The 13044-nt window shown below is 37.9% G+C and overlaps 1 protein-coding gene across 1 annotated transcript in view; it reads right to left on the bottom strand.

Annotated features, from left to right (window-relative positions):
• Window positions 1–9263: 9263 nt before the first annotated feature.
• The window catches only part of LOC107574795 (leucine-rich repeats and immunoglobulin-like domains protein 1), a 10653-nt gene continuing 6872 nt past the window's right edge, over window positions 9264–13044 (bottom strand). The window contains exons 7-9 of the mRNA XM_016261234.1: window positions 12409–12693; window positions 10911–11213; window positions 9264–9562 (exon numbers count right to left, since the gene is read on the bottom strand). Coding sequence (XP_016116720.1) covers window positions 9264–9562; window positions 10911–11213; window positions 12409–12693 — 887 coding nt within the window. The remainder of the gene's footprint in view (window positions 9563–10910; window positions 11214–12408; window positions 12694–13044) is intronic.

Raw genomic sequence — 13044 nt, 5'->3', positions numbered from 1 at the left:
TTGAAATTAGAGGCAACCACTGCATTTTAATTATGATCTGCACCGGCAGTTGTTTTTGATTTGATTTAGATTAATTTCAGGATTTAAAACAAAAACAGAATGGTCTGACTTTAGGTGATATTTATTTATTTATTTGCTACATAAAACATCTGCACGAAACAAAAACAGCAGGTCTGAATGAGACACACTCTCTGACAGCAGGTGGCGCCTATGAACAGGGTTGCCAGGTTTTCGCAATAAAACTAGTCCAATCTCGTTTCGAGGAGGGTTCTCCTGTAAAAATCGCATTCCGTGGGTAAAATACACGTTTTTCGGCGGGGATCTTCAAGTAAAATTCACATTCCAGGGACTAAATATCATGTTATTGGGGTCGCTTCAACCCGCGGACATGAACAACAACCCGTGGCAACAGTGTTAAGTAGCCCAACAACACTGCTTTTGAACCGACCGCAATATAGCGTTTCCTTGTTTACCGCTGTAAACAAAGCAGAGCTGCGCTTTATACGGAGAAGAAAATGTAATTGCCATCGAAACTTTTCTCAAGACAGTACCCTTCAGTGATGCATTAATATAACCCCATAAATGTAATGAATCTATGTACTTATTTTACTGTTTTTATCGGGATCTACTGGGACAGTGATAAAGATATACCAGTCGATTGCGATCGACGGGTTGGCGACCACTGCTTTAGAGAAAAGTATTATCTTTCCTATTTTTACCCACAATAGAGTTTTGTGAGCATTACTGAATACACACGTAATGTAATGACTGTTTAATTCATACTGGAAGCCGGAGGGTGCCCTTGCGCAGAAACTCCACTTATGCATAGTTAGTAGAAGTAATGCTCCAGGAAGAAGTATCCAGTGAGCTGAATAGCTGAATAAAACGCAAATAAAGAAATTTTAACTGTGGAAACCTGAAGACAATAAACATGCGATTGCACAAGTATCTGTGTTTCTGTGTTCTTCAAGCAATCTTGGGTATTTTTTATAAGGATAAAGTATATTTATAATGCAATGCTAATCGACATAGCCTTTATCACTGTATATAATGCTATAAAATAGTATGATTTCTGCCTTATTCTGTGATACGAAACCACGTCTGATCACAAAAATAAGTTATTTCAAACACTCGACTATGTTATGAAGTTAATATGGAGAAAAAACATGTCAATAAATTAAAATATCTTCGTTGGACAACAGGTTTGTAAACGACTAATACACATGTAAAACTGTGTTGCACACGTGCTGCTGTAGTACATTTACTCAAGGCTCAGACCGGTTACTGTCGCACTGTACAGCCCTATCCAAACCTGTTCCAGATTGTAGAAGGAGCTGCTCAGTTTCATGTCCGCCTTCCTTCACGTCACTCCACACAGTCGCACACAGAAATATGTCAACAACTAAACTTTATCATTATTATCGCGGGAAGACAAATTCTTATCGTGTGGATAATTTTTACCGGTATATCGCAAACGATAAGATATCGCCCATCCCTACTGCCAAGGCATTTATCTTTTGGTTTAGAATCATTGATGGGGTAAGAACTGTTGGGTTTTCAGGGTCCGTAGATACTGGCAGTAACGGTCTTTCATGATAGCTATTACCTCTGCCATTAAGATGCTCAAGACTACATGAGTGAGTCTACCGGGTCCAGTCTTTAACAACATGCATCTAAAATATGCCTGTTTAACCCAATTAGTCTTTCCCATGAGCCCCCCATGTGTGATGCAAACCTGTTCCAGATTGTAGAAGGAGCTGCTCAGTTTCATGTCCGCCTTCCTTCACGTCACTCCACACAGTCGCACACAGAAATATGTCAACAACTAAACTTTATCATTATTATCGCGGGAAGACAAATTCTTATCGTGTGGATAATTTTTACCGGTATATCGCAAACGATAAGATATCGCCCATCCCTACTGCCAAGGCATTTATCTTTTGGTTTAGAATCATTGATGGGGTAAGAACTGTTGGGTTTTCAGGGTCCGTAGATACTGGCAGTAACGGTCTTTCATGATAGCTATTACCTCTGCCATTAAGATGCTCAAGACTACATGAGTGAGTCTACCGGGTCCAGTCTTTAACAACATGGCATCTAAAATATGCCTGTTTAACCCAATTAGTCTTTCCCATGAGCCCCCCATGTGTGATGAATGTGGGGGATTGAACAGCCATGTACACCCTTTCTCTTTCAGGTAATTTTGTAGGGATGGATCATCAGTGTCCATTTTTAGTTCTTTAGATGCACCCACAAAATGTGTTCCTCTGTCCGAACGGAGAAGTTTGGCTGGACCTCGATAGAGAAGAACCTCCGTAAAGCGTTGATGAAGCTAGATGTCGTCATGGATTCTATGAGCTCTATGTGCACAGCTCTGGTAGACATGCATGTAAAGATTACTGCCCATCGTTTGCTTTTGGCACTACCTCCTCTAGTGTGTCGTGTGAGGATAGTCCATAGTGTGATGAATGTGGGGGATTGAACAGCTATGTACACCCTTTCTCTTTCAGGTAATTTTGTAGGGATGGATCATCAGTGTCCATTTTTAGTTCTTTACATGCACCCACAAAATTTGTTCCTCTGTCCGAATGGAGAAGTTTGGTTGGACCTCGATAGAGAAGAACCTCCATAAAGCGTTGATGAAGCTAGATGTCGTCATGGATTCTATGAGCTCTATGTGCACAGCTCTGGTAGACATGCATGTAATGATTACTGCCCATCGTTTGCTTTTGGCACTACCTCCTCTAGTGTGTCGTGTGAGGATAGTCCATAGTGTGATGAATGTGGGGGATTGAACAGCCATGTACACACTTTCTCTTTCAGGTAATTTTGTAGGGATGGATCATCAGTGTCCATTTTTAGTTCTTTACATGCACCCACAAAATTTGTTCCTCTGTCCGAACGGAGAAGTTTGGCTGGACCTCGATAGAGAAGAACCTCCGTAAAGCATTGATGAAGCTAGATGTCATCATGGATTCTATGAGCTCCTTGATGCTCTACCTGCTTGTGATAATATCTCACAATAAGTGTGGAAATGCGATGCGTTCTTGGACGAATGAGAGGGTGTTTTTCTTCCACACATACATCGGCAGATGCTATGCGACCTCTAATCCTGAGTAAGCCATTTTCATCCACAAATGGATTGAGGCTCTTGAGAGGACTTTGTTTTGCGATTGCTTGTCCCTTTTCTATGCATGTGTATTCTTCTTTGAATACTTCACGCTGAACAGAACCAATAACCAGGTTTTTAGCCTTGAGAAGTTCTGTAACACTGCATGGATCTCTGTATTGTTGCCATCCTTTGTGACCTGCATTATTTACTTTTTGGAAAGATACGGCTACATGAATGAGTTTGGCCAAAGTATGAATGAGTGTCTTCCAACTAGAAAAATGCATGAAGCGATGACAACCTAGGTGACTCTGTGAGGTTTTGATTAACAAAGTCACAACATCAGGACAAATCTCATCATCCGTCTCAGGATTTATGAGAGCAAAGTCCTGTTTGTCAAGAATCTCTTCTGCTTGGACTTGTGATAAAAAAGGTGGTCCTGAAAGCCAGTTTGTGTGTTGCAACAGGATTGCTGGAGCAAGTCGTGAAGCATGATCTGCAGGGTTTTTCTTTTGTGTACATGCACGGGAACTTTCTGTCTCACTACCTTTTCTGTTTTAGTGAACTGATTTGTTGGTGTGGGAAGAAAAAAGCTCAGATCATTTCTGATTTTCGCCTGTTGTCTCACAAATCTGGAGAATATTATGAATGGAGGGAATGGGACGTTGTACTCTTCCTTGTATCTAAATCCTTTAGTTATCTATCTCTCCTGCAGGCTGTATGGGAGTTTTTCCACTATGGGTTTCAATTCACAAGCCGTGTCTAAATAATCAAGTCCAGGAAGGTACCCTTCACACTTAGCACATTCCAATTCTAGTAGGATATCTCCTAATTCTCTAAGTTTGTGACTGTCTCTGTTGCTAAGCCTTGGGAAGTCCTCTAGCTTTTTCAACAAGGCATGCTCCACCATTTCTGGTGCTCCATAACTTTTCTTCCAGTCTTTGCCACAACATGTTAAGGCCTGATTCAGGATGAAGAACATGTATAGAACAAATTAGTTTGGCATGCTCTGATGACTCAGGTCCAAGCCATTTTGTCAACAAATCAAGTTCTTCTTGGGGTGTCAAGTTAAGATCTTTAGAAGCACTCTTAAAATATGCTTTCCATGACCAGTAATTTTCAGCATGGTCATCAAACTTTAACAGACTAGAGCTTACCATGTATGGATGTCTTCAAGACATGCTTGTGAGAGCTTTTGCACATAATCATTAGTCGGTTCAGCTGGGCTGAGAGGTTGTTCGGGGACTTGGGGTTCCTCAACTAACTCTCTACTTTCAATTGCTTCTTCATAAGCCGCAGCCTTCGCTAATGCAACAGCAACTGCCTTTCTACTTTTAAGAACATGTAGACTTGCTTCTAAATCAGCTTTTTTCTTTATTACATCAGCTTCTTGTTCAGCAAAGGACAGCTGTGCACGGCCCGCTTCAGCCTTAGCTCTTGCTCTGATAGCTGCAGAACCAATGGAAAACTGTCTGCTTCTTTTTGAGGATTTTGCTGATTTTGACTGAATTTACTTGCTGTCCGCACTTCTTGCAGACATAAATCTTTCTGACTGTTGCTCTTCAGTTTAATTTTCTTGTTGCATTTGAAGGCAGCACAGTAATGACTTTATGCATTTCTTCACTGATAAAATAGATAACATCAGACATACAATAACAAATGTAGATTCTATAGCGTCTAATACTTCGGTTTCGTTCATCACATCCAAAGATAAACTGCAGTGCTTTACAACTATAGGACAGGAAGAGCTAAATTAACTTATCACTGCATCTAAACCAACAACATGTTTATTAGATCCTGTACCCACTAAATTACTGAAAGAGTTTTTACCTGTAGCAGAAAAACCGCTTCTCAATATTATTAACTCATCGTTGTCTTTGGAGTCACATCCCAAAAACCATTCAAGCAGGCGGTTATTAAGCCTCTTAATAAGAAACCTCAACTAGATCCTATTGAACTGGCAAATTACAGACGCATTTGAAAAATATTCCGTTTATGTCTATAATTTTAGAAAAAGTTGTGTCTGCTCAATTGTGCTCCTTCCTGAAAAAAAAGTATCTGTAGAAGATTTTCAGGTTTCAGGCCCCACCATAGCACAGAAACTGCACTTGTTAAAATTACAAAGGGCTTGCTTCTTGCATCAGACCAAGGCTGCATCTCATTGCTAGTTTTACTTGATCTTAGTGCTGCGTTCGACACCATAGATCATGACATATTCATAGATTGATTACAAAACTATATGGGTATTCAAGGGCAGGATTTAAAATTGTTTAGATCCTACCTATCCGATTGCTACCACTTTGTTCATTTAAACGGTGAGTCATCCCAATTGTCACCAGTAAAGTGTGGAGTGCCACAAGGATCTGTCCTAGGTCATCTGCTATTTTCAATATATATGTTGCCCCTCGGTAATATTATTAGAAAATACGGGATTAGTGTCCACTGCTATGCTGATGATACTCAACTATATATTTTAACAAGACCAGATGAAACTTCTAAATTATCTAAGCTAACAGAGTGTGTTAAAAATTTAAAAAATTGGATGACCAATAATTTTCTTCTATTAAATTTGGATAATCTTATAACACAAAAAAAAAATCACTGTATTTATATCTATTAATCAAACACTTTTTTATTCTGTTGGTTCTACTGGCAGCACAACAATTATATACTAATGTAATAATATCTTTAGAGCAGTGTTAAACATAAGTGCTCACCTGTGAAGGATCTGATCATCCTCAAATGCATGTGTTTTGTGTCAAGAAAGCAACCATACATTTGTGTTGTGTTTTACTTTCTTTCTTTTATATTAATTTATAGTAATTTATCATTTAATCATTCAACTTATTGGCTGATAGAAGACAGTTAATAGAGTTTTGGGTATTTTGGGTACCAGACAAGACTTCCTGTTAACAGGTTTTGGGTATTACACTACTTTGCTGACGAGTTGTTCTGTTACCAGAAATAACAGATATTTTCTGATGGGATCTGGCGTCCGGGGCTTCATCTTAATTATCTGGCGTGGAAGCATGATCTAACACTGGAGAAAAAAACTAATATTCTAGAGAGGCATTTGTTTTGCTTACATAATACGTGTACAGAGGTTATATGTATCTCTAAAGTAATTTACTCAAGCACGTGCGTCAGCAGTTCACTCAGATTAATTTCTTAAGCAAAGCGTCACAGTGTCTGCTGCTGTGAATCTTTTTTAGCCGTCTGTTGTCTTCACTGCACTCAGGGACCTTTAAACAGATCATGCAGATAAAAGATGATGCATTATGCAGGTGATGTGAATAATGAGCTCATTCTCTTGACGAATAAGTTTTAAGATCACAATGAACCTCTGATCATCACAAATAACTGAATCATTTAAAGCAGATGTATAATGTAAAATAATCAATACATGCCACAATTTACACGGACGAGTGGAAACTATGACATTTTCAGTTATTGTAAAAATGATTGTATAATTGTAACATAATTCTTACGTGGTTTATTCTTCTTCCTCATAGGTTGAGCATAGGTTGCATCACCAGCATCAGCACCTGAAGAACACAAATGATAAATAACAGCAAACTAATGATAAAATACATGATTTTCTTCAACAAGCCACGTGACTTTAGGAATCATTGTGATGTGTAGCAGAAACGGTGCTTGATGGTTCATTCTTAAGGTGAGTGGTTTGACTGTAAAAGTGATGAAGCTTGACTTTGTGTTTCTCTCACCTCTGTCTGTGTTGTGCTTCAGTTCAGAGTACAAAGTGTCTCCAGACTCACTGCTCTTTCCTGATACAGAACAACAGACATTTGAACTACATTAATAACTGATCATATGAGGACGGAACGATGGCTCAAACCACAAAGAAACCACAGAAGAGTATATTGATTAAAAATGTTAATTACAATCAATCATTCTAATTATTTTATTTTATTAGCAGGTTCTGTAAAAATGTTTAGGCTATATTATTTTAAACATTTTCACATGATCTGTAACCTGCTGATGACAACATTTCAGATCATCTCTTTATTTACCTCTTTGTTTGTCCTTAGATTTCATTTCAAACAGAATATTACGAAGTCCAGCCCCTATCATGAAAAACAAGAGGTTGGTTATGTGACTCTCTGGCTATAGGCCTGTTTTATTTCTGATCTAAATTCAGGAACGCAGAAGCAGGCAGATGTGAATGTTATGTGCTTTTGTGTTTCTAAAAAATGTAATTGGTTCTATCAGTCTTTATGTTTGTAAAGGGTTTATTTTTTCTGATAAAATTACTTTATCAGCGTTAAATGTGATGAAATGTGATGATGCAGTTTGGTGTGTGTTTACCTTTGCCTTTGGTTTTCTTTTTGTCCTGTAAATCAATCTGTGCATAAACCAGATCACTGGGTCCTGCAGTATTAATATATAATACAGAACAGAGGATCAGTCAAAGTGTTCAGAACAAGCTGGAAATATTGTACTTTAGGAAAAACAGGATCTCACCTTTGCTTTTGGATTTCTTTACTTTGTTTCTGACTTCTGAGTATGTCACATCATTTGGCTCTGGCATGCTATCATCTAGAAAAAAAATATCAGAAAGAAATATGCACTTTTATTTAATTAATTAGAAAAGTATTAATGTTTCTGACGATGACCATATTGTTCAGGTGAAGTTAAGAGAATGTATGTTAACCTTTGTCCATCTTTTTCTTGTTTTTCTTGACAGTGACCTCTGAATATGTGACATCTGCCAATGGCTTCGGATCACCTTAAAAAAAGCTTATATGATTAAATTAATGATTATTTGTTGATTTTGAATGATATGCGTTTAAATTAGGCTTATGAATCAACCTTTATCTCTCTTATTCACTTCAGTCACAACGTCATAAATGTGATCAGAACCTGCTGGACAGCAAACAAGCATTTGAGGATAAAAGGTACAAAGATATATATATATATTAGTTTAAAGGAATAGTTAAAAAAATTGGAAGAATGTTCTGGTGTCCAATCACCATTAGGCCCCACTGACTTTACTTGTATGGAAAAAAAATAAAGCAACTGAGACCATTTTGAAAATATCCACAGAAGACTATCACTTTAAATGATTAGTTATTGAGCCTGACCAGACTGTAGAGGAGATTTTTGGGGTTGAGATTCTCCAGATTGATTTGGGACTGATGTCTGGTTAATGTTACGCTGCTGATCTATAATAGAAACAAAGAGCATTATGGTCACTTACGAGTATCTGCAGTGATTACAGTGACTCTTTAGGCTGAAATTTAGATCTTATCATGAGCCTTTATTCATAAACTGTATCTTTCATTTGTTGCTGTTCAGTTGTATTAATCATGTCATGAACTGCTCCACACCTTTGTTCTTCTTGTATCTCCACAGCAGCAGCAGTGAGATGAAGAACAACAACAAAACACTCGATCCCACAACCACACCAATGACCAGAAGAGAAGATGAAGCTGCGAGACAGGAGAACATGACAAACATGCAGATCTGTTCATGAGTGACATACTGCATTATACTATTACAAAGGTACATAAAATCACTCATTATTCCCAGACTTCTGACTTTACACCCATGCCCCCGCTGGGTATAACACTAATTTCATCAGAAAGATAGCATTTATGTTTATGCATCCGACACATTCTATAATAAACCTTGTTTTGCTAAAAGCAGGTATGTTTAAACCACCCAAAACTGATAATTACTTTCTTTTTTTGTGCATCATGTAGTGCTTGGTAATGTTAGTGTTTATCACAGTATTTACTCACCATTAACAGACAGATGTATTCGTTTACTCTCCTGTGATGATTTTGGTCTTTTATCTCTCTGTCCTCTACACCAGTACTGATCCTGATCAGCTGTAATTACTCCTCTGATAGTGAGAGTGTCTCTGTTTACAGTGTAACGCTCAGACGTCTGTAACATTACACTGTTGTTTGTACCTTTATTCCACTCATATCTCCAGTTACTGTAAGACTCACTCTCACACTTCAGAGTGACTGTCTCTCCAGTGAACACAGGACGTTTATGCATCCGACACATTCTATAATAAACCTTGTTTTGCTAAAAGCAGGTATGTTTAAACCACCCAAAACTGATAATTACTTTCTTTTTTTGTGCATCATGTAGTGCTTGGTAATGTTAGTGTTTATCACAGTATTTACTCACCATTAACAGACAGATGTATTCGTTTACTCTCCTGTGATGATTTTGGTCTTTTATCTCTCTGTCCTCTACACCAGTACTGATCCTGATCAGCTGTAATTACTCCTCTGATAGTGAGAGTGTCTCTGTTTACAGTGTAACGCTCAGACGTCTGTAACATTACACTGTTGTTTGTACCTTTATTCCACTCATATCTCCAGTTACTGTAAGACTCACTCTCACACTTCAGAGTGACTGTCTCTCCAGTGAACACAGGACTGTCTGGAGTCACAGTCAGTGTAGATCTGGGTGAATCTGATCAAGATAAAAGCAGACAAATAACCCATTGTGAGACTTACATTGAAGTGTTACATCCGTATGATCTTTACATATAATCTCAATCTTTATATTTGGGAGCTTGTAGATTCAGTCTTAACTGAATACGGAAACTGTCTATATGTGTTCTCAGAAAAATACCTAATTTCATGCTGTTATAAAGAAATAAATATGTTAAACTACTTTTTGTGTAACAGACATATCAATAATTTACTGGTGATTTTTGTCATTTTTAAGAGCCACTGGTCCTCATTCATTATTGTTGTGTTGAAAAGAGCAGCCAGTGCTTTCAATTGTGATGCCATTTGTGTTCCAGGGAGTAAAGTCATGCAGGTTCGTAAAAATTTGAGCTTTTGGTCAAAATATTACTCCAATTATTGAGAAGTGGTTTAAGAATTTTTAGAACATAATCTGTAACCTTATGAAGTTAAATTTTTTTCAGGTACAGATAGGACAGAATAAGTGCCATCATCAGAGTGGCATTCATTGTTGAGAAGAAGCTTTTAAACAGTGTACACTGGCATCACTATACTGTGCTTCTATCAAGCTAATTCAGTGCTGAACACTGTTTTACACACAAAGTTTGCTTATTTACAAAACTGACAACTGCATTCTGAACTGAATCTAGCTACAGTTTGTACTTGGTCTTTGTGTTCATCACCTTAAAGTTTTTTGGATTTCAGTATGAATATGTTAGCCTTAACATTATCTATAAGCTAGTGTGTTCCAAAACAAAGACAAAATTCACATTTACAAAAATTAAGCATTCAAAACGTACAGTCTCTCGCTTCTGCCAATATGGATCAACAGTGTTAATGACATCCCCCAACACTTCAGCTTCTCATCAAACTTTCTGTCCAATCAAATACTCTCTAGAATCTGAAGCGTCCCGCCCCCTATTAACAGACGCTGAAGCTGTGGCTCAAATCAGTCATTTGTTCACAGAAGATGGTATTTTCTGTACGGTGAATGGCATGTAGTGCACACAGTCTGCTCTGGTCAGACTCTGATTCCACCCAGTCAAACATGTTTGATATTTTCAGCAGATTTAAGAACACGTTATTTTTATTTGTCAAGTGTCTCCTGGCAACAAGGCGCACGTTTCTGTGTGAGTCGTGTAGTGTATGATGGCCAGTTTTCCTCTATCACTATTTATAAAGTCGGTAAGTGTATGAAGCCTAGTGTTTTACATCTCTGTTCAGATTGAGGTGTTTGGATCAGCACAGCACACAACTGTACGACCCTCACTGTGTCTGCAGTTTATAGTGTGTAAACTATGTACAGAAGTTCAGGCTACGACGCCTGAGATGGACTGTAAACCGCATACAGTTTCTCCATAGACTGATCTGTCCTCTACACGTGTAATATTCCTGATCAGCTGTAATTACTCCTCTGATAGTGAGAGTGTCTCTGTTTACAGTGTAACGATCAGACGTCTGTAACTTTACACTGTCTCTGCCTTTATTCCACTCATATCTCCACTCAGGTGTCCAGTCATATCTCCAGTCCTGTGTTTGGCCATTTCTCCGTCTCCAGTAACTGTAAGACTCAATCACACACTTCAGAGTGACTGTCTCTCCAGTGAACACAGGACTGTCTGGAGTCACAGTCAGTGTAGATCTGGGTAAATCTGTGAAGAAAGAAGACGGAGCTCTTTCAGGGAACTAGTCAGAAACATGATCTGATCCTCTGAGTTCCTGTATTTGTGTAACACTGATGTTAAAGAGGAGAGATGTGGAGAGAAGAGTGATGGTCTCATAGTGTGTGTATGTATGTATTTATTTAATTAATTACACTGAGAACTTTAAATATTAACTTTTATTTCCACTAGTAAAGGAATGAATCGTTAACCTGTTTCTTAGCTTTCTTTTTTTTTTTTTTTTGCTTACATGAATGCATAACATATGATTAAGAAAAAAAATAACTAACAAACTTTGAGTATAACTGCCATAATGATTAATTATCACTGAGAAATGTTCCACTTTACAGCTTTATTTGTCTCTGTATCATACTCACTAAAGATGATCTGCTGTGAAACACCTGGACAGTCTGAACTTTCAGTGACGGAGTGTTATATTGCTGTCTTGTGTTCCTCTGTTTTGTGTTTAAGGACTTTTATTTTAAAGTATATTTGGTTCCTTGCCTCTCTTCACTTCCTGTGTCTAGTTCCTGTTTGCTATGTGCCTTGTTTGTTACCACAGTTACTTTCGTCTGTTTCGATGAGGATTAATCAGCCTCTTGTTACGCAGTGTGTTTAAACTCCAGTCTTTTGCTTGTTCTTTGTCTGGTGTCCTTTATGGATGTGTCTGTGTTGTTTTCAGTGCAGTCTTGCCTTCTTTACCCTTTGTCTGGCTTTATTCTGTTTTTGCCTTCGTCTTTGTTGTCTGGATCTACTGCTGATTATGTGTTGTTAATAAATGACCCTATTCTCTCCCTCTACTCTGAAACACCCTCCTTACACTGAGTTATAACGTCTGTTTCTGGTCACGTATAATGTTCTGGCAGTGAGAATTATTTCACTGCAGCAGTGCTTCCCTGTGAGTTGTTCTGTGTACAAGTTAAAGCTTGTGAAGGCGGACAGTGAAAAAAATAATAATACACAACCACTGTTATATCAGATCTAGCATCCATAACCAGCTTTTTTTTAACCAGTAGTTATGTTTTGTTTCTGCATTTCATCATTTGTCTCTGTGTCATGAGATTTAGGTTACTACAAATGAATAGTGAGATTAAATGCATTAAATGCGCAAAAGAAAGTGTGACATTCATATTGACCATAACATAACAGTAAAGTGAGTTTATGAGGACAGTGATATTCAACTCACCCGTCACAGAGAGAGAAACAGAGCTTGATTGTGATGAGTTTGGTCTTTTATCTCTCTGTCCTCTACACGTGTACTGATCCTGATCAGATGTAATTACTCGTCTGATAGTGAGAGTGTCTCTGTTTACAGTGTAACGATCAGACGTCTGTAACATTACACTGTCTGTGCCTTTATACCACTCATATCTCCAGTTACTGTGAGACTCAATCACACACTTCAGAGTGACTGTCTCTCCAGTGAACACAGGACTGTCTGGAGTCACAGTCAGTGTAGATCTGGATAAATCTGTGAAGAAAACAAAATTTTACTAAAAACACAGAACACACAAGACTTGATTTTGCAGTGCAGAGTGACAATCATATGAGAAAATGTCATGAAGGTGTTATACAACCAATCCATATAAATCTAGCAGTTTAATCCAAGTCTTGAGAATTTAGGCTTTTATTCACATGCTTTTTGGATCTTCTAAGTTTTGGTTTCCTGGACGTTTAATGGAGGAACAGAAACCTCTCAGGTTTTATTTAGGTTTCATAATTTGTTTCAAAGATTAGCCAAAGTCTTCTGGGTTTTGAAGCACATGAGGCAGAGTAAATGATCTGTGTGTAATAATAACTGCATTCAGCTCTCTAAAACAAT

This window comes from Sinocyclocheilus grahami, unplaced genomic scaffold (assembly GCF_001515645.1).
Source record: "Sinocyclocheilus grahami isolate Dianchi unplaced genomic scaffold, SAMN03320097.WGS_v1.1 scaffold2343.1, whole genome shotgun sequence".
Lineage (NCBI taxonomy): Eukaryota > Metazoa > Chordata > Actinopteri > Cypriniformes > Cyprinidae > Sinocyclocheilus > Sinocyclocheilus grahami.
The sequence above is the reverse complement of the archived record's forward strand: the minus strand, read 5'-3'. Positions and strand labels throughout refer to the sequence as shown.